At 32.5% G+C, this 20,341-nt stretch overlaps 2 protein-coding genes across 3 annotated transcripts; one reads left to right on the forward strand and one right to left on the reverse strand.

Annotated features, from left to right (window-relative positions):
- The first annotated feature begins 1,749 nt into the window (after positions 1-1,749).
- LOC130733427 (putative disease resistance protein RGA3) lies at positions 1,750-7,178 on the forward strand. Of its 2 annotated transcripts, XM_057585590.1 has the most exons (4): positions 1,751-5,018; positions 5,124-5,199; positions 5,413-6,003; positions 6,626-7,178. In XM_057585590.1, exon 1 carries the CDS (start codon positions 1,908-1,910, stop codon positions 4,959-4,961), a length of 3,054 nt encoding a protein of 1,017 aa, XP_057441573.1. In that variant the 5' UTR covers positions 1,751-1,907; the 3' UTR covers positions 4,962-5,018; positions 5,124-5,199; positions 5,413-6,003; positions 6,626-7,178. The 2 variants fall into 2 exon arrangements, with proteins under 2 accessions (XP_057441574.1, XP_057441573.1); XM_057585591.1 differs by lacking the exon at positions 5,124-5,199 and having other exon boundaries at positions 1,750-5,018.
- A 793-nt stretch (positions 7,179-7,971) lies between these two features.
- LOC130733428 (uncharacterized) lies at positions 7,972-10,107 on the reverse strand. The gene is made up of 3 exons (XM_057585592.1): positions 9,946-10,107; positions 9,667-9,860; positions 7,972-8,488 (listed from the first exon to the last, which is right to left on the reverse strand). The coding sequence occupies exons 2-3, from the start codon at positions 9,850-9,852 to the stop codon at positions 8,309-8,311; spliced, it is 366 nt and encodes a 121-aa protein (XP_057441575.1). The 5' UTR covers positions 9,853-9,860; positions 9,946-10,107; the 3' UTR covers positions 7,972-8,308.
- Positions 10,108-20,341: the final 10,234 nt, after the last annotated feature.

Below are 20,341 nucleotides of genomic sequence, written 5' to 3' on the forward strand. Positions count from 1 at the left end.
TCATTTTAGTATCCCATTTAGCAGGCTCGTTTTGTCCTTCTTGAGATATGGTCCTAGTACCTAAACCAAAATGGTTTGATTTGTTGCAGAAGCATAAAATATTTTTCAGCAACAAATCAAGCCATTTTGGCTAATAGAAAAGAAAAAAATCAATTTAATTCACACAAAATTGTAATGAAGCTATTTTATTTTGAAATGATAACAAATCAACCATTACCGTCACTACAAATTCTGTCCAGTATATGTAGAAGTTAAGTTTCATGCAATCTAAGACCGAGAATAAGCAAGTGATGCTAATACTAAAAATCGGCTAGTAGATATATTGACCAAGGCCTTTACAAAAAAATGCACTTGAACATCTGGGGGCTGAACTTGGATATTAAAGGGTAAATCTCAAGCAGTGTTATAATGTAATAATTTGAGGACATATTTTTTCAGAGAAAAGTAGTGGGGGAAATCCTGTTGTTGAGTGAGGACTGAATTTTATGTAAAGTTTAGTGCTGAAATAGGTTCTTGCATTGGCAGAAAACTGGTAGTCATTTTTCTACAACATAAGTTCAGTTCTTTTCAGTGTCCCATTTACCAGGCTCGTTTATTCCTTCTTGTGATAATAATCCAAGCCAAACTCAGGCCAGCTGATAGCTGTAATGGCTATAGTCCATCAACACCATTGAGAAACAAAAGAATCTTCCAGTGGGGAGGGCTACTTCTTTACCTAACTGATTCAGTCCATATGCTTTATCCCACTATAATTAGCTTACGGAATCTATAACACCCCTTGGCACTAGTGCAAACATAATCTGTCTAAACCTCTCTGAAAGGAATTTTAACTAAGACCAGCAAGAAAACTTGCACCCTCAGACCTAAAGAGTTACAGTTCATTAATGTACATGAGAAAGTCAAGAGTCTATATGGGCACGTGACGACGATATTTCTTTGAATTAATATGCAGATTGGCTGACTGATTTACTTACATAACACTCACAGGTCACAACTAATCTGTCTACTTCAGTACTCAACCCAAGCTAATCCATTCTCAGATCTTCTTCTTAACTTTTGAGAATTTGCAACCATTTCTGACTCAGAATGAATTTGCAGCCTTTTCTGAAATAAGTTAGACATAAAATTAGCCCAAAATCTTCTGACAAACATTCATTTTTTCTGCTAACATGTATCTTAAAAAATTAAAGAGGTTCCAACTCTTCCCAACAGTTGTACTGGCAAATGATGGCAAACATTCATTTTTCCCAAAATCTTCTGACAAACATTCATTTTTTCCTAACTATCAACAATGATATATACACACTTCATTTTTTATATATTTTATTTACACCTATTTTTATTTCTATATCTTTCATCTTATCATCTATCACATCTTATACTTTCTCTATCTTACTTTTTCTTTTCTTTTATCTCTCTCCTCCTCCACCTCTTTCCACCTAACAAATAATTATTCCAAAACATTTATATTGAAGAAAAAATGATACACTAAAACACTTGCTTTTGTTAGTAGTTAAGTTAGACACTCAAAATAATACTAAACTCTCTTTAACACTTACAAGCTCGCTGAAGGTTTTCTTACATTTTTCTTTTCAAACTAATGGACAGCCACTCTATTTTTTGACTTTTCAAAGTTCCAACCAATAAAGTAATCACAATAGACTTGTACTACAACACGTTGCTAACTTTTGTATATTCATTGCTAAGCAGGGTGACTTTGGTCTTTTCAGCCTTCATGATTGGAATCCAATGACACTCGTAGCTTCATTGAAGTTTCCTTGATAAAGACAGCATTTAACTAGCTCTTTGCAGACTTTTGCTACCACTATCCACACTTTGCTTCAGATCTCATCCAAGCAAAACCAGTCCCCGATATTGTTTCCTTTCCAACTTTTGCATTTCTGAAAATGGCTGAGGCTTTACTTGGAGCTGTATTTGAGAAATTGATCTCTCTAGCTCAGAATGAATTTGCAACCATCTCTGGAATCAAGGGAAAGGCTGAGAAGCTATCACACACTCTTGAACTGATCAAGGCTGTTGTTGAAGATGCTGAGAAGAAAGAGATAACAAACAAATCTATAAAGGTTTGGCTGCAGCAGCTCAAAGATGCTGTCTACATCCTAGATGATATCCTTGATGAATGTTCCATAGAATCACTTCGACTTAAGGGATTGTCCTCTTTAAAACCAAAGAACATCAAGTTTCGCTATGAGATTGGCAACAGGCTGAAAGAGATTGCAAGGAGATTTGATGAGATTGCTGACTGTAAGAACAAGTTTGCTCTGCAAGAGGGTGTTAGGGAAAGGTCAACTGAAGTTGCTGAATGGCGCCAAACCAGCTCGTTCATTCCCCAACCTAAACTATATGGAAGAGAAGATGATAAGAAGAAGATTGTGCAGTTTCTTCTCAGCCAAGCACGCGAGTCTGATTTCCTTTCCATCTATCCCATTGTCGGCTTAGGTGGCATGGGAAAAACAACACTTGCTCAAATGGTCTACAATGATGATCAGGTAACAAGCAATTTTGACATCAAAGTTTGGATTTGTGTTTCTGAGAATTTCTCTGTCCAAAGGATTTTGTGCTCCATCATAGAATCTATTACAAAAGCAAAACATGATTGCTTGAATTTAGATGTAACAGAAAGAAAGGTGCAAGAGCTGTTGCAAGGTAAAAGATATTTTCTGGTTTTGGATGACGTGTGGAGAAAAGATGAAGAAATAAAATTTGGTTTAAACCAAGACAAATGGAATAAGCTGAAATGTTTGTTGTCATGTGCATCCAAAGGAGCTTCCATTTTAGTATCCACTCGCGATATGGAGGTTGCAACAATTATGGGAACATGCCAAGCTCATCATTTGTGTGGTCTCTCTGAGGATGAATGTTGGATGCTATTCAAACAATATGCATTTGGAACTGTAAAAGAAGAACGTGCAGAGCTTGTAGTTATTGGCAAAGAGATAGTAAAGAAATGCGGAGGATCACCTCTTGCAGCACAAGCACTAGGAGGTCTCTTACACTCAAGGAATGAAGAAAAAGAATGGCTTGAAGTTATGAAAAGTGGGATTTGGAATTTAGCGGGTGAAAATTCTATTTTTGCTGTCTTGAGATTGAGCTACTTTCATTTAACGCCAACAATAAGACAGTGTTTTGCATTTTGTGCCATGTTTCCTAAAGATACAGAAATCATGAAGGAAGATTTAATTCATCTTTGGATGGCTAATGGGTTTATATCACCAAGGGAGAACTTGGAGGTGGAAGATGTTGGAAATATGATTTGGAATGAATTGTATCAAAAATCATTCTTTCAAGATATGAGGTTGGATGATTATTCAGGTGACATTCATTTCAAGATGCATGATCTTGTCCATGATCTTGCTCAGTCAATAATGGGGCAGGAGTGCATTGTTTTGGGCAGTGCAAACATGACTGATATGTCAAGAAGCACCCACCATGTTGGTTTTGGCTCTGGTTGGGATCTATCCTCGCTGCACAAGCGCGCCTTCAAGAAAGTTGAATCCATGCGAACATTTTATCAGTTAAATGTCTACGACCGTGTTTCTGGTTGCATCCCAACCCACCGCAGTCTTCGGGTACTACGCACAAGTTCTTCCAACTTATCATCACTCAAGAGTTTAATTCATTTGAGGTATTTGGAACTTTTCCGCCTTGAGATGGAAACCTTGCCCGACTCAATTTATAGCTTGCAGAAATTGGAAATCTTGAAATTGAGATCTTTGAAAAAACTTGTTTGTCTACCTAAAGACTTGACTTGCTTACAGGATCTTAGACATCTTGTCATTGAAGATTGTTATTCATTGTCTTGTATGTTCCCTAACATTGGGAAATTATCCCGTCTGAGAACGTTAAGTAAGTACATTGTCAGTTCAGAGATTGGGCATAGCCTGGCAGAATTACATGACTTAAAACTCAGAGGAGATTTGCGCATTGAAGGACTAGAAAATGTTGGCAGTTTATCCGAAGCTCAAGAGGCCAACTTGATGGGTAAAAAAGACATCCACAAATTAGAGTTGATATGCGACAAGCTGTTTCACACAAAGCCATATGCTACTAATCCGGAGCTAGTACTTAATGCTCTTCAACCTCACTCAAATCTCAAGAATTTGAAAATAGAATACTATGCAGGATTAAAATTCCCAACCTGGATGGAAATGCTCACCAATTTAGTTTATCTTGTGCTTTATGGATGCAAGATGTGTGTGCGGCTTCCCTCACTTGGTAAACTGCCATATTTAAGAAGAATTGAAATAAGTGAAATGAATGATGTGCAGTATATGGATGATGACGAATCTGATGATGGTGTGGAGGTGAAAGCTTTCCCGTCATTAGAAGAACTCTCACTATCAGGATGCTCAAAGTTAGAGCGGTTGTTGAAAGTGGAAAGAGGAGAGAATTTCCCCTGTCTTTCTAGTTTGAGAATTAATAAATGCCCTAAACTTGAGTTGCCAAGCTGCTGCATTCCGTCACTCAAAAGCCTCGTTCTATTTGATTATACGAATGAGTTACTGAGGTCCCTCTCAGGTTTCAATGGCCTTACCTCCCTTTGGCTTTACGCTGGCGATGTAGACCTGACATCCTTCCCGGTGGGAACATTGTCTTCTCTTCGGACTCTGCAGATATATAGTTCCGAGGTATTGAAGGAATTACCAAATGAACTCTTCAAGAACCTCAACAATTTGGACCATCTGCAAATCGTTTATTGTAGGAAGCTGGAGTCTTTACCAGAGCAAGGGTGGGAAGGTCTCCGCTCCCTTCGAACTCTGCAGATTTGGGATTGTGGTGAATTGAAATCCTTGCCGGATGGTGTTCGACACCTCACTTCACTAGAGGTTTTGAAAATTTACGACTGCCCAGCATTAGCCGAGAGGTGTAAAGAGGGAACAGGGGAGGATTGGGACAAGATAGCGCACGTTCCCAAAGTAGAAAGTACTGCCCAGCATTAGCCGAGAAGTACAAATTCTTATCTAATACGATGAAGACTCAGACTGATTCTGAATTCGGTGAGCTCTCTTTTCCCGAACAACTCCCGCTTTTTCTGTTTTTACTTTTCTCGTTGGGTAGTAATGTAATGTAAGTAATACATATATGTTTTTATGTTTTTGCAGGCTTGTAATTCTAATTCAACACCAATTTGGTTACTCTGCTATTTCTGATTCAATTTTTGGTTAATACCCAATCGAGGTGTGTGATTGTTAATGTATATTTGAACTTTTTTGAATATTATACTGGTTCTGCTTCTGCATGCACTTCTACTGGTTCAAATGTGTGGAAAATTTACTAAATTATTACCTTTCTACTGGTTCTTCTTAGGAATTTATTTGTGTATCACTTTCTAAGGATGATTTAGTGGATTAGTGGTTAACTACCTTGTGTATATTGTGAAATTTAACTCAGGAGCAAAGAAGGGAAATAAGGATTGATTAGTCATGATGAAAAGGAGGTGGAAAAGGCCTGCAATAACAAAGAAAACCAGCAATGACAGCAAGCTAAAGTTGCAGAATATGAAGAACATGATGAAAAGGAACTTTTTGTTAACAATTATAATGCTGCAGAGAGTGTGACATGGATTTCTCATGTATAATCTTTCCTGAAACTGGAAAAGGTCATTTCCAAGGTGACCAACAGACAGAAAAATTGTAGTTGGCACTTCAAGTCTTCAACAGATGTGAAAGTAATCATGGATGATTTTTCAGTTCCTGGAATTAGCCGAATGGTGTCCAACACCTCACTTCACTCCAGCTTTTGAGAATTCAGGACTGCCCAACATTAGCTGAGAGGTGTAAGGAGGGAACAGAGGTGGATTCGGACAAGATAGCGCACGTTCCCAAAGTTGAATTCTGCAACGCGTAATTTTGCCTAATGGGGGAGAACTTGAACAACAATTTGGGTACTCTGCTATTTCTGATTCTATTTTTGGTTAATACATATCAGATGTCTTTGATCTTCCTTTTGGAGACTGGATTCCCTGACCAACTCTCAATCGAGGTGTGTGATAAATATTACAATCCTCTATTATAATTATTTGTTTTTTATTGTTTTCAATTTTTGACTTTGTGTGTGGGTTTGATGAATATGGTATGGCCTGTTACAATCTTTTTGCAGTATTTATGTGAACTTGAATTATTTTGATTGATGATGTTTGTTGGACCTGCAAATTTTTGAGGTATTGTAGGTTAAGTAGTGTAGGAAACTTTGATGATTTGTGTGAGTGTGTTCTTTATTCATGCTTTATGTGTCGTGTCATGTTAATTCATGATGCTTAAAACATTTATCTGAAGAGCAAAATTACAATTTGAATTGCTTTGCTTGCTATATGGTAGTGTATGTTGTTTGTGAAGTTGGTAAGATTAGATTGAAAATTGATAATGTATATTGATCTGTCATAACTCATTGATTTGTTGATGCATATTTGAACTTGAATTTAAACTTTCTGAATGTTGCCGCACATTTTGGTTTAGTTTCATCAATAATGTAGTTTTGCTGGTTTGGGGGAGTTGTGTGAGTTCACTAGCTTGGTTGTGCAGGCAATTCTACTGGTTCAAATGTGTGGCAAATTTATTATTTTAATACATTTTGTGTATATTGTAACCTTTATCTACTGCTTCAGTACTCAAAAGAACCCTTCATATGGGGAGCTTCAAAAGGCAGAGCCAACCAAAGGGAGCAAGATGATGCACCTAGGAGAAGCTTTCAGCCATAAAAGTAATCTGTCAAATTGAGCTTGCTCTCGATGAATGAAATGCTGAGAGGGTTGATCCTTTCTACTTCTCATGGTTTGTCCACTATTGTCAAATTCAGTGCTTCAAGAAGAATTCCTTCATGGAATTTCATTGTAAGAGAGAATTCCACAGGCTTGCTTGAAGACCTTGTAGATATTGCTCCTGAATATGAAGATGATGAGTTCCTCACTGAACCACCAGATTCTAATTCGATGGAGGCAGGCATGGACCACAATTCAGGCACAGAAGATAGTTATTTCAAAAGATAAATTATTTTCCATGTTCTTTTTAATATTTTGGTTGTATTGCTTTCTCCATTGTAAATAGTAAGAAATCTGGTCTTGGAGGGTCTCTATTCTTGATTTGACTGGCATGACTCACCATTTGGTTCCTCACTAAATTAAATTATTGGATGATTGGAAATACAATATATTTTTCACATTGGGGTGAGAAGTGATCACGGAAAAACCTTGATTCTATATAGAATTTGTTTCTAATGCCAGGAGGCAAATTAAAGATATATTAATCATTTAGTGAGATACTTTGTTTCTCACTAAATTAAAGATATATTAATCATTTAGTTAGTACTTTGTTTCTCACACTCTTTTACATCTGTGATGGGATTCTTTGCATGAGTAATTGTCCTTCTTATTACTATCAGGAAGCCTGATTCTTTCCAACATGAATTGCTAAGTGCTTTTTTATTCTGGTTACTTTACTCAGCACTAGCCTGAGACAGAGGTTAGAATTTTCTCTTATGGTATATGTAGTGTGGACAAACGTTGAATAAACTAATCAATATAATTTTATACAAATCATGTTTCGATTGGTTCATTCAATGACAAAGAGTTAAGCCTCATGAATGGTAACAGATATTATATGAGTTGTATTTGACATCTATTTGTTGGAGGTATATTGATAAGAATGTGTCATATTAATTTTTCACCATGAATTCATCTATTTTATATTTTAGCGATCTTTATATTAAGTAATGAGTTCCGGTGGTTCTACCAAATTATATTTTTAAGATATTGCATTACTTAAATTTACATGGCACGAGTCGAATCCTAGTTTAAGCACAAATGAGAGAAGTTGTTTTTTACAAGATAATGGTGTTTGAATCGTTTTTTCACCCTTGAATGAAGTGAAATACAAAGTGATATCACAACGAAACAGTTATTGAGAAAGCACCACAAGCAAGTGATATCACAGAAATGTCATTGCTAAAAGGACAAGAGCAACCACAACTTATCATTACCAAAAAAAACTGAGGGTGTGTCTAGAACCATATGATTGTTCTTCCTAATTTTAACAGGCAATTCTAGGTTTAGAACAAGTTCTGTAAATGTTCACAAGAAATCTTTGTTGACAAAAAAAAGAATTTTTTTATTTTTCACGGAAACTAAAGATAGCATATGAACCATATAGCCTCAGTTAAAGACGAAGGTTCTTCCCATCAAACATAGGCTCCAGGTGATGATCATTTGTAGCGTGCTAAACCAGAAATCTTCAAAATAGTTGAAAAGGCTAACATAAACTACTTCTAAATGTTTGCTAAAGTGCCAAATGCTCTAAATGGCTGCCTTTCTTGGAGGGATCACCACATTCTTGTTTCCTGGAAATGAATTTCGGGATATGTCGACCAGCGACTTGAAAGTGTACGGTTCATGCATGGATAACTCTGAGAGCACTTTCCTGTTAAGTTGGATATTCTCCTTCAGCAACCCATGCATGAAGTTTCCGTAATTGACCTGGCAAATACAAGACAAATATCAATTGACATTGGAATTGGCACAAGATTAGGCACCTCATAGTGCATGCAGAAGAACAAGACCATGCTCCATACAAACTCAACAATAGGAGCAATGGAAGTGTTAACATATGAGAAAAGTAAGCCAACAGTTTTGCTTCTAAGAAACACATTTCTCATTTTCATGGCTTCCTTCTATCCCATTTAAAATAAAGACAAAATCCATCTCTGAATCAAGCTTACACCCTTTAAAAGTAACCAAGCCTCTGACAAAAAGGAATTTTTAAGAGAGCAATAGAGAGGAAAATAAAGCATATTCAATTTTGAAGATGTTGGATACATAAGACAAGGGAAAGGAAGCCATTAAAAGTTATTTAGCAAATCAAATGGAAATTGATTTATTGAAGTCAGTTTTCCATGCAGTCACGAACTTTGAGCCTTTGGAAGAAAGATTAAACAGTTAGATTCCAAGTTCAGCAAATCGAATAAAAAACGTGTCCCCATAACCTGAGTCGTTTGATCTTTATACAACGACTCTGAGTCCGTGGCTGCATAGAAAACTGATTGTAGACAAACCAGATTCCCAATCAAATATGATGCCTAATAGGAGCCGTTAAATGAAAGATTAAACAGTTTGATTCCTAGTTCAGCAAATCATGTATATCAGAGCAGCAACAAGGTTCATAAAGATCATACCAATCTCATCACCAAGATATTAATCAATAATTGAAGTTTGACAAAAACAATAGGACATATAAGCTTTGTTTGGTTTGAGAAAATATTTTAAACCTACAATTCTTAGCTTCTGTCTAAACATTCCTTAAATTCTATGCAAACCGTGAAACCAAACATGCATGCCCTGACACATTTACCCTCATAACTAGTATTTCCATCATTTCATGTAATTGTAAAATTAACAACAACAACAACAAAAGTTTTATCCCACTAAGTGAGGTCAACTATATGGATCACACTACATCATCGAACGCCATTAAAAGTCTTATCTCACTAATTGAGGTTAACTATATGGATCACACTACGCCATTGAGCTCGATCAAAAACTAAATTGCGAGGGATACTCATACTATCGATAATGAGATCATTTTTAACTAAATCATGTAACTATAAAATCATGATAATGAGTGGAAACTCAACAGGAAAATGAAATCGAATACATACACCATGAAGGCGGGTACCGGCATTGATCCGCTGAATCCAAAGGCCACGCATGTCCCTCTTCTTGTTGCGGCGGTCTCTGTAGGAATATTGCAGCGCCTTCTCGACCCTCTCCCTTGCTACTCTTATGCAATTCTTCGCTCTTCCCCTAAACCCCTTTGCCAGCTTGAAAATCTTATCCTTATTCATTTTCTACCCTGCAATCACAATTCACCATTTCCATCAAAACTTGGATTGTCGACAAAATTCAATGAAAATCAAGCGATGAGAACAACAGTTAACCTTGTGAGATTGCTGTAATTGGTGATTTCCGCTTGGTAGGTCACTGATGAAGGCGGCGGCGGTGGTGGCCGGAAGCACGGAGGCGCGGCGGCGATCTGTGTCCGACGAGAGAGGCTGTGAAGAGTGAGAGTGTTGGTGACAAAGTGAACCCTATTGAGCTAATCCAAACGGAGTTAATATAGGGCATGTTTGTTTTTGCTTAAAAAAAATAAATGATTTTGTATTTAAACAGAGAAGTTAATTTAAATTAAGTAATTTTTTGAACGGTAGAAATTTATTTATGTATGTTTGTAAATATAATTTGGATATAAAACATACTTTTTTCATTTAAAATTATATTAAAGGACATAGAAAGTTTTTCTCATATTGTTTTAAAGAATAATTTAAGGGTAAAATTGAAATTTTATGTACATTTGGATTCAAAGTGGTGTAGTATGAGAATTGGGTTGAATTCTTCTCTCCTCAATCATAATTGGTTATTTCAAAAGCTACTCAAAATAGCTTAAAAAAGTAATCAACTTTCTGCTTTTTACGAAACAAAAGTGATTTTTTTTTAAAATACACATATAAAATTATACATAAGTGATTTTTTTTTGGAAATAAATGATTATTAAACAAAGATAAACAGGCTCATGATTGTCTCGTTGACCATAGGACACTTTTTTTTATTTGTTGATCGATAAAATAAAGTGGTCATACCCGAGATGTAAGATAGTGTGCTTGAGGAAGAGAGTGTGTTTGATGATGAACGTATGTAGGGTGTTGGAGAGACTTTAAGGAGTTCCCCGATCGAGGAGGGTTTGGTTTTGGCTACCTCTAGGCATGGACGGATCTACTTGAAGGCTACGCGTGGCTTTAGTTTATCTTTTTTTATTCAAAAAAAAAAATTATATGCTTGACAAGAAAACCCAACATCTAATTGCAAGTTATTTTCCAATCTAAAGTTTATTGTTTTGATTTTACTCGTGTCTCTAATTGCAAATTATTTTTAACGTCTCACAATTAAAAATCATAATTTACAGAAGAGAAAGTAAGAGATAACCCAAAGGAGAAGACCCAACATCTAATCCTAATAGAACCAGGAGATTCTTCTAAAATAGTTTAAGGAGTTTGTTTAAATTTCTTAGAGATATAATTTCTCAATATATACATTCACAAATATCTAAACTATGAAATTATTGTAAGTTTTAAACATCAAGTTACTGTAATTTCTCTCTTTAGTCTTTCTTGTACATTCACAATTTACTGTTGTTCGTTGGTTTTCTTGTATTTTTCTTGTATAGGCAGTTTTGCTTGAATTTGGTATTTGTGGGTAGCAGTCTGTGTAAGCAGAACTTTCCAATAAGATCACAAATTAGTAAAGTTACACTTTGTTGTCAAGTGTCGTGTGTTATGTGCTTTGACAAGTGTTGTAACCTGTTATGTGCTGTTGTGAATTTCTCATGCACCTCCTATTTTTCGACCTCCACTATTAGTGTAGTATAGATTGTTGTTTTCATATTGTATTTTCTATGTTTTATTGTCCATGTTTCTTTATTGTAATGTTGTTTTCACTTTGTTTCTTTTGTTATATTTTGTTGTAAGTCTAGTCCTTCTTGGACTGTAATCTCTTCTATTACCATGAAAAACTTTTTCTCATGGTTTTATCTATAATATTTCTCTTTTTCGAAAAAAATATATATTTTCAATATATTTTAGGCTTAATACATCAGAAGGCCCCTGAAATTGTAAAGGAAATCAAATTCAGGGCCTGGAAATTGTTTGCATCAAATTAGGTCCCTAGGAAATTTTTTTTAATTCAATTAAGGACAAAGTGTGTCTGATGCTGAAGTGGCTTCAATTTTAGCCTACTCAGCTTTTTCACGTGGCATTTTAAATTTTTTTAAATTGAAAAAATTCTAAAACTTAATCTTTTAAATCCAACTCACATAGGATTTTATTATACAATTAGGTTTTTTTTAAACAGTACTAGGTTGATTAAATCAATAACCCAGAAAAATCTTATCCTTCATCGTCAACGGAACCCAGAATCGTAAAGGAATCAGAAATAAAATCCCTCATTCAAAACTCTTCATCTTCTTCTATAATCTTCTCTTCCTTTTCTTAAGCACAGCAGCTTACCACCTCCCCTTTCTTTTCAAAACGACAACATAACGCAGAGGCAAGAGACTAGAGAGAGAGAGATGGCGCGAGCGGCGAGTGGGAGAGAGAGGGGGGATAAGATCGGCGGCGGAGGAGCTCGAATATGGGATTATTTCAACGGTGAAGAAGGCTTGCAGAGGAATATGGATGGAGACCGTAGGTGCTGTCCCCTGCCAATGTAGATGCAGATCTAGCCGTTGAGTGGGTACATAACATCTCTCCCCCACCGTGGTTGATTGGAGTGGAGATGATGATTTGGGTCTGAGATTTTTCATTGCAGTGGTGAAGAAGAATATATCAATGCTTTTGTTTGGGATTTTTAATTCTGGATCTGAAGGTGAAGATGGATCACAAGAAGGTGATTGCTGCGATGAACCCGTTGAGGTATAGGGGAAAACCCAGGTTGGGGACTGTGGTGGAGCTGCTGAGAATCACTGATGTGTTGAGCAAGAAGCTATGTTCTTATCAGGGTTCAATTTGGGGATGAAGATTTGCAATTGGGTTCAATTTGGGGATGAAAGGGGATTGGTTATAATTAGATTATTAGGTTAGTTTATTATTTAGATTATTAGATTGTTTAGTTAAGGATTATTAGATTAGGTTTTTTTTTAACTTTTTTTTTTTAAAAAAAATTCTGATTAAATAATTGAGTTGGAATTAAAAATTATTATTTTTTAATTTTTTAATTAAAAAAAAAATTATAAAAGCCACCTGTAATTGATGACTAGGACAAAATTGAGATCTGATACACTTTGTCCTTAATTGAATTAAAAAAAAATTCCTGGGGACCCAATTTGATGCAAAAAAATTCCAGGCCCTGAATTTGATTCCCTTTACAATTACAGGGGTCTTCTGATGTATTAAGCCTATATTTTAGTCTATAATTTCTTTTATGTTTAGCCACACTGATATATAAGGTCTGGATCCGCCCCTGCCTCTAGGTGTCGTGGACATCCCAAGAATTCGGCTTTGATGTCCTCTTCTACGAAGGATAAAGCCACTAGGCTCAAGGGGAGACCCAGAAAAGCTGAGAAGAGGGTTCACGATGACGTTTCATGTGACTTGGATATAGTGGAAACCCCTTCCTCTCTCGAAGCTCACGAAGGGAATCAGCTGATGCTTCTGCCGGCAGAGTTTTTCAGAACCACAAGGTGTTATGACTAGGGCGAGGAGTGCTTTGTTGATGGGGAAATTCTTGGGCATGAGGTATGAATGTATAGATGAGGTTGCTATGAACTAAATTGCGGCCCAGATAGTTGTGCGGAGACCTCCCTAGGGGTGGTGGTTGGTGGCTTGGTGTTTCTGATCGAAGGTTGTTTTTTCCTTTGGTGTTGGTGCGGTGGTATGTCTTTGGGCCTTCGTGATCTTGTGGTCTTTAGCTTTCTGATCTTTTAGTTTTTAGGTTGGCTTACTCTGTGGTGGGTTTCTTACTTTTTGGTTGGTTGTAGGATGTATAGCTTTATGGGTTTTTTCTTTGGGGGCTATATTTCACTGTGGGTGATTAGATTTTTAATGCTACTAATCACCATTGCCTGCTTTATCTCCTTTTTAACTTTATTTTCAAAGTAACAAAGTTGTGATTAATATATTATTCTGCTTTCTAAAAAAAAATAAGTGGTCATACACGGCTCGAAATTGCAACACCAATTCAATAAAAAAACTCATGGATTTGCTTATTACTTTGGAGTTAACGAATATGAGAAATATTAAAACTTTTCTTTCTTCTTCTTTTAAGCCTATAAAGACTTATGATTAACTCATCAGAAAATTTTGTTCTTAACTCGATTTGAATATTTTACTCATTCTTAATTACTTCATCTCCATATATTTTTGTTCCTATATATAAGTCACTTTTATCTAATTATCTTAGATTAAGAAAAGTAATTATTAGCAATAAATTTGTCAAAAAACTTGTTAACTTTCCTAGATTATCCTTATTTAATTTTCTGTTAATTTCTCTCTGCTAGTTAATATTCCAATATCTCACCATCTCTTCTATATATATATGAAAATAATGTTTCCTTCTAAAAGCCTATGCCACATGTCACCCCCAAATTCTTCCAATTTCCCTCCAAGAAAAAAAAAACTCATTCTACTTTTTTGTCACAACACACTATCATGACTCACACTATTTAATATCATTTAATGTAATTCTAATTTTTATGTAACCTTTATTTAGAAGTTCAAAAATATTTTAAATCCTTTTTAATTTAATTATCACTGCAATTAATGTTTTAATTTTTTAATATTTAATTTTTATGTACAGATTTTCAATATATAATATTGATTTTTAATTTCAATTTTTTATGTAACCTTCACTAGGAATCTATATATATATATATATATATATATATATATATATATATGAAAATAAGGTTTTCTTCTAGAAGACCTATGCCACATGTCCCTTCCTAAATGATTCATTTTCCCTCCAAAACAAAAAAAAAACTCATTTCCACTTTTTTTGTCACATTAATTGCTATGTTCAATAATACCCATGACAACATACACACTAAATTAATAATTTTGAAAAAGAGTTTATAAAAATATAAACTTAAAGAAATTTATTTTGAAACCGGTAACTTCATTTTTTTTTTTACACTTAGAAGTAAAAAAAAATTAAGAATAAAACATCAATATTACTTATGAAAACTACATGGTAAGGATATTAGTTCTTTTTCTAATTAAATTTTTAATTTTGGTACTCCCACGTTTTTTATTTCATATGATCATCTCGGCAAATTTCAAAAAAAGAGCATATGATCATCTCTCACCATATTTAATATCCTCTACTATTATCTATATATATATGAAAATAATGTTTCCTTCTAGAAGCCTATGCCACATGTCACCCCCAAATTCTTCCAATTTCCCTCCAAGAAAAAAAAAACTCATTCTACTTTTTTGTCACAACACACTATCATGACTCACACTATTTAATATCATTTAATGTAATTCTAATTTTTATGTAACCTTTATTTAGAGGTTCAAAAATATTTTAAATCCTTTTTAATTTAATTATCACTGCAATTAATGTTTTAATTTTTTAATATTTAATTTTTATGTACAGATTTTCAATATATAATATTGATTTTTAATTTCAATTTTTTATGTAACCTTCACTAGGAATCTATATATATATATATATATATATATATGAAAATAAGGTTTTCTTCTAGAAGACCTATGCCACATGTCCCTTCCTAAATGATTCATTTTCCCTCCAAAACAAAAAAAAAAACTCATTTCCACTTTTTTTGTCACATTAATTGCTATGTTCAATAATACCCATGACAACATACACACTAAATTAATAATTTTGAAAAAGAGTTTATAAAAATATAAACTTAAAGAAATTTATTTTGAAACCGGTAACTTCATTTTTTTTTTACACTTAGAAGTAAAAAAAAATTAAGAATAAAACATCAATACTACTTATGAAAACTATATGGTAAGGATATTAGTTCTTTTTCTAATTAAATTTTTAATTTTGGTACTCCCACGTTTTTTATTTCATATGATCATCTCGGCAAATTTCAAAAAAAGAGCATATGATCATCTCTCACCATATTTAATATCCTCTACTATTATAAAATTTCATATTTTTAAAGTAAAATTTACTTGAAATTATTTTTAAATATATCAAATATTATAAGAAAAATAAGAAATTCGAAAATATCAACATATAAATATGATGTAATTTATTTAAATTAAGTTATAAATATTAAATAATTTATATAAGTAAATTTTTTAAAATTTAAATTCAAATTAGTCAATTAAGGAATATAAAGAGCAATCAATCTCAAATAATTATTACTACATTTATGACTCTTATATATTCTTACAAAGATATATCTACATATATTGGTCAAAAAATTATTAATGCCCCGTATTCAAGTTCTCTACTTCTACTTTCAAAAAAAAAGTCATCTACTTTGCATATTTAAATTATTTATTTAATTTTATAAATACTTTAAACATTTAAATTAGCAAGTGTTTCAAATTCAAATAATTTATTTAGCACAATCAATTTTGTGATTCAATTATAAAATATACACTTTTAAATGTTTTCCATTATTCAGTTATATCAACTCCTAATCATTCCATGGAATGAAAAAAAACTCTTAATAATTCCTTATTTAGTTATTCTAATTAATACAGTATAATATAATAATAAATCAAATCAGACTATATTTTTTGTTAGCAATTAAAACACACTAATTTAAATTGTAATTCTTATATGTTTACTATTAATTATAAACGCAAGACCTTCTTATTCGTTGTAACTCACGATTCTTCGTTATTTTTACTCATTCATGTTTATCTTTGGTATCATTAATGAGTTTGTTTAGATGCAATAACAATTTCTTAAAGGTATATTCTTTTTCACTCACGTTCTCTTCCCCCATCATTCACTCTACCGTACTTATGTTCGCTCATTTCCTTTTGCTCCGTCATATTTCTTTCAAGGTTAGTTTCATTCATATGCAGGGTTAATTTTCTATAGGTACTTTTAAAATGGTTTTTTTTTTGGATAATATACCCTTAAAATTAGTGCCATACAAATTTTTCCTCTTTAATGTTTCTTCTAGGTAGCAGATGCTTCATAATAATTAACTAGATGCTTTGAAGAAAGTGATTCTTTCCTTCATAGTTGATTTTAAAAGCTACGTTTTCCAAATAATAATTTATCTATATCTATATTTATATAAATATGAAAAGAATGTAAGAAAGTTTTATTCTAGAAGACCTATGCCACATGTATCCTCTTAAGTAATTTATTTTCCCTCGAAACAAAAAAATGATTTCAACTTTTTTAATCTCATGAATTGCTAAATTTAATAATATTATGGCCACATACACAATACATAAATAATTTTAAAAAATGCTTATAAAAAAATAATATATCAACAAAAGTAAATTGCTACATACCAGTAACCAAGTTAATTTTATTTTTTGTTACACTCAAAGGTAAATTATTTTTTTAAGAATAAAACATAGATAATACATATAAAAACTATCAAAGTAAGGATATAAATTCCAAATAATATTATTTTCACCCCGTCCAAATTTTCAAAAAGATGATACAATACATGAACATCTCTGAACCTATTTCATTTCATCCATTATAAAAAATTCCACCTTAGATATAATTTTTGAGTTTAATGGATATGCACTGACAGTGTAAAATAGTTTTACACAGACATCCAATTGAATTCTGCTAAATCAGAAAATATATTATTCTTTTAATTAAAATTAAAGTCAAATATAATTATCTCTCCTATGTGACATGTTTTGATTGGATGACTGTGTAAAACTATTTTACACTGTCAGTGCATAACCATTAAACTCATAATTTTTTTGAAAATAATCAATTCTGATTATAAAAAAAATCAATTTTTATTTTTCCTTAAATTCTTTTTTAAGATATATCAAATATTAAAAAAATATTATAAATTTGAAAATACGATTCATAAAAATAATTGGAATCCTTTTTATTTTTAATTTTTTTTGGAAAAGCCATATATATATTAAAAGGGGCAAAGCCCAAAAGAGTTCCAGCAACAAACAAGACACCAAGCAAAAAAAACACTAAAATCAATGTATATTGGATCTTTTAATTTTTAGTTATAAAATTCATTTATCTGTTTTCCCTTAATATTATGGTTAAAATGATTTTAAAATATAAATTAATTTTTTATGAAATTCGAAGTTCCTTTAATACTAGATTAATTATAAAATGTGTGCGATGGGCAAATGAATTTTTGAAAATAAAATAAATATTGAATTTTTTAATTTTCAGCATCATTAATTTTTTATTTTGAATTTTTCGAAAATTTTCCAATTGCATAAATACTTCCTATTTTAGTTACTACAAATTTTATTAGGAGTGCAAGCGGGTATGGTCTGATCCGCGATTCCGACCAAACCGATCTGAACCGAAACACATTACGATGGATTGGATTAGATCATTAGTTCGATTCAGATTTATTTACTGAATTCGATTACCCTCGGTTCAGGTATCATATTTGTGGATTGAAAAAACGATCAATCCGAACCAATCTAATGAATTGAGAATTTTTTTTACATTAATCTCAAACATTTTTAGCCCATTACATTACATATTCATATTTGTATTAGAGGTGTTATTTTTATTTAGATTATATGATTTATGTCATTATCGAATGTTCTGTTCTTTGAAAATGTTAGATTTTTCTATATTTTTTTTATAATTTTTCACGTTTTTAGATTAATTTTCGTGCATATTTCCAAATGATATTTTTTTTATTTCAAATCCGACCATCGGAACCAAACCAATCCGATTGAGATCTGGTTGGTTTTGTTCGAATTTAGAATTAAAAATCATGAAATCTGAACCAACCCAAACCGAACATGTTAGATTGGTGCAGACATTTAAACACCATAAATTTGAACCAATCCGGTCCGATTACACCCCTAAATTTTATTTCTTATAATTGAAATTAATGCCTCTAATTAATTCCTAAAATTAATAAGTATAATTAATTTTCGTTTTTAAATTCAAATTTTAAAAACGATGGTGCTCAAGAATTGATAATTTATTGGAACAATGAAATAATTTGAAATAAATAACGAATTTTTTTAATTAGATTAGACAAGATTGATTAAATAATTGAATTTTCAAAATGGAATATTCCATATTTTCAGAATTAAATTGATATAATTCAATTAATGAATCATTTGAATATCTTTGGGATTTCTTATGAAAAGAACTGATCATGTTTTGTTTTTCTCCATTCGTCTACTGCATGGTAAGTATTTTCAACCTTCTTCCATATTTTCCATACTCCTCTATTTCCTCCCTTTCATTTTTCAGTTTCTCAATTCGTTATTCGATTTCATGTTAAGGATTTCACCTTCAATTTTTCTTTCATTTAAAACAATTATAGAGAAAAATAATTTATCAATCATGTGTCAGGTAATACTTTTTATCTTAATGCAATAATAATTAATTTAGCTATACATGCACGTTGGTTAGAATTCATTTGCTCTTTTGAGACATTTCTCACATTGTTTTTTTAATCTATAACATTCTCTTTCACCCGTTCTTTGTGACATTGTGTTTACCTTATTTTGATTTATTGTTTTCAGAGTTTTATTCCATTTTTTATTTATAATTCTCCACACCACTGTATGATCGCAATATTATAAGTTTATTATTATCCTCTTATAGTCTTATTCACTCCTTTTTATTTGTTGTGTAAAATGATTTATTTCATGTTTCATGATAGGGTGTTCGAGGTTCGGTTTTAAAGGACAAATTCATCTGATCCGATTGTTTCAGTTTTATAATTTAATCATTCAATTATTTTTTTTCAAATCCAAACCAATTTTTATCAGTTTGGATTGGATTGCATTTCAGTTTTTCAAAGAAACTAAAAATCTTGAAATAAATAACGAAATAGAAAATAAAATCATAAAACAAGTAGTAGTGTACAGAGAGAAGATATCATGCTAAGTGATGACTGTGATTTGTAACACTACTGCATTTCATGTACAATATCTAATTAACTCTATCTAAGTTGATTTTCAACCAGTTTTACAAACGTATTGTTTTGAGTAAGAGGCAAAGAAGCAGAACATTGATGGTTTCACTTTCGCTGAATGAAAAGAAGACATATGTCTCATAACTTGGAAAAGTTTAAACACATTACTGTAAAGGTTTGAGTATACATGGAATAAAACATCATAAGTATGGTTAAATGTGAGGGGTTAAAATTTAAATAAATAAATACTTTTGGTTTGGATTGTTTCTATTTTAACATGGGAACTGAAACAAACGGATCCATTCACAAAATATAGGTTTTTTCGGTTTTTTGGTTATCAGGTTTTTTGGATCGGTTTGAGCGGGTTTTAATTCATTTTGGTTCGGTTATGAACACCCTTATTTCATGATCCTATTATTTACTCATTCTTCCATTTTCGATTCACCATTATATATTGTTTCACCTCTTTTTTAAATCATGAAGGGGAAAGACATGCAGAAATCCTTCAATTATCTGCTTGGATTGATAAAATGGATTTCTCTCCATCGTCTCTGGTAGGCGGTGGTTACCAAAAGGTATGATCGAAGAGCCAAAGACTAAAAAAGGGAATGAGTTCAAACTTAAAAATGATAGCACGTGAGACTTTAATCAAAATAAGAGAAGCCTTTCGATCTAAATAATTTTCGTATATTATCTATTATTTTAGTTTATTTAATCTGGTAATTTTT

The sequence above is a fragment of the Lotus japonicus genome, chromosome 1 (genome assembly GCF_012489685.1).
Source record: "Lotus japonicus ecotype B-129 chromosome 1, LjGifu_v1.2".
Classification (NCBI taxonomy): Eukaryota; Viridiplantae; Streptophyta; class Magnoliopsida; order Fabales; family Fabaceae; genus Lotus; species Lotus japonicus.

What these genes read in the sequence shown, in the direction of transcription:
- LOC130733427 (XM_057585591.1), top strand. Translation starts at nt 1,908, where the DNA reads ATGGCTGAGGCTTTACTTGGAGCTGTATTTGAGAAATTGATCTCTCTA.
- LOC130733428 (XM_057585592.1), bottom strand. Translation starts at nt 9,852, where the DNA reads ATGAATAAGGATAAGATTTTCAAGCTGGCAAAGGGGTTTAGGGGAAGA. An exon ending in CCGGTACCCGCCTTCATGGT is followed by an intron (nt 8,489 to 9,666) that starts GTATGTATTCGA and finishes TGTATTTGCCAG; the next exon opens with GTCAATTACGGAAACTTCAT.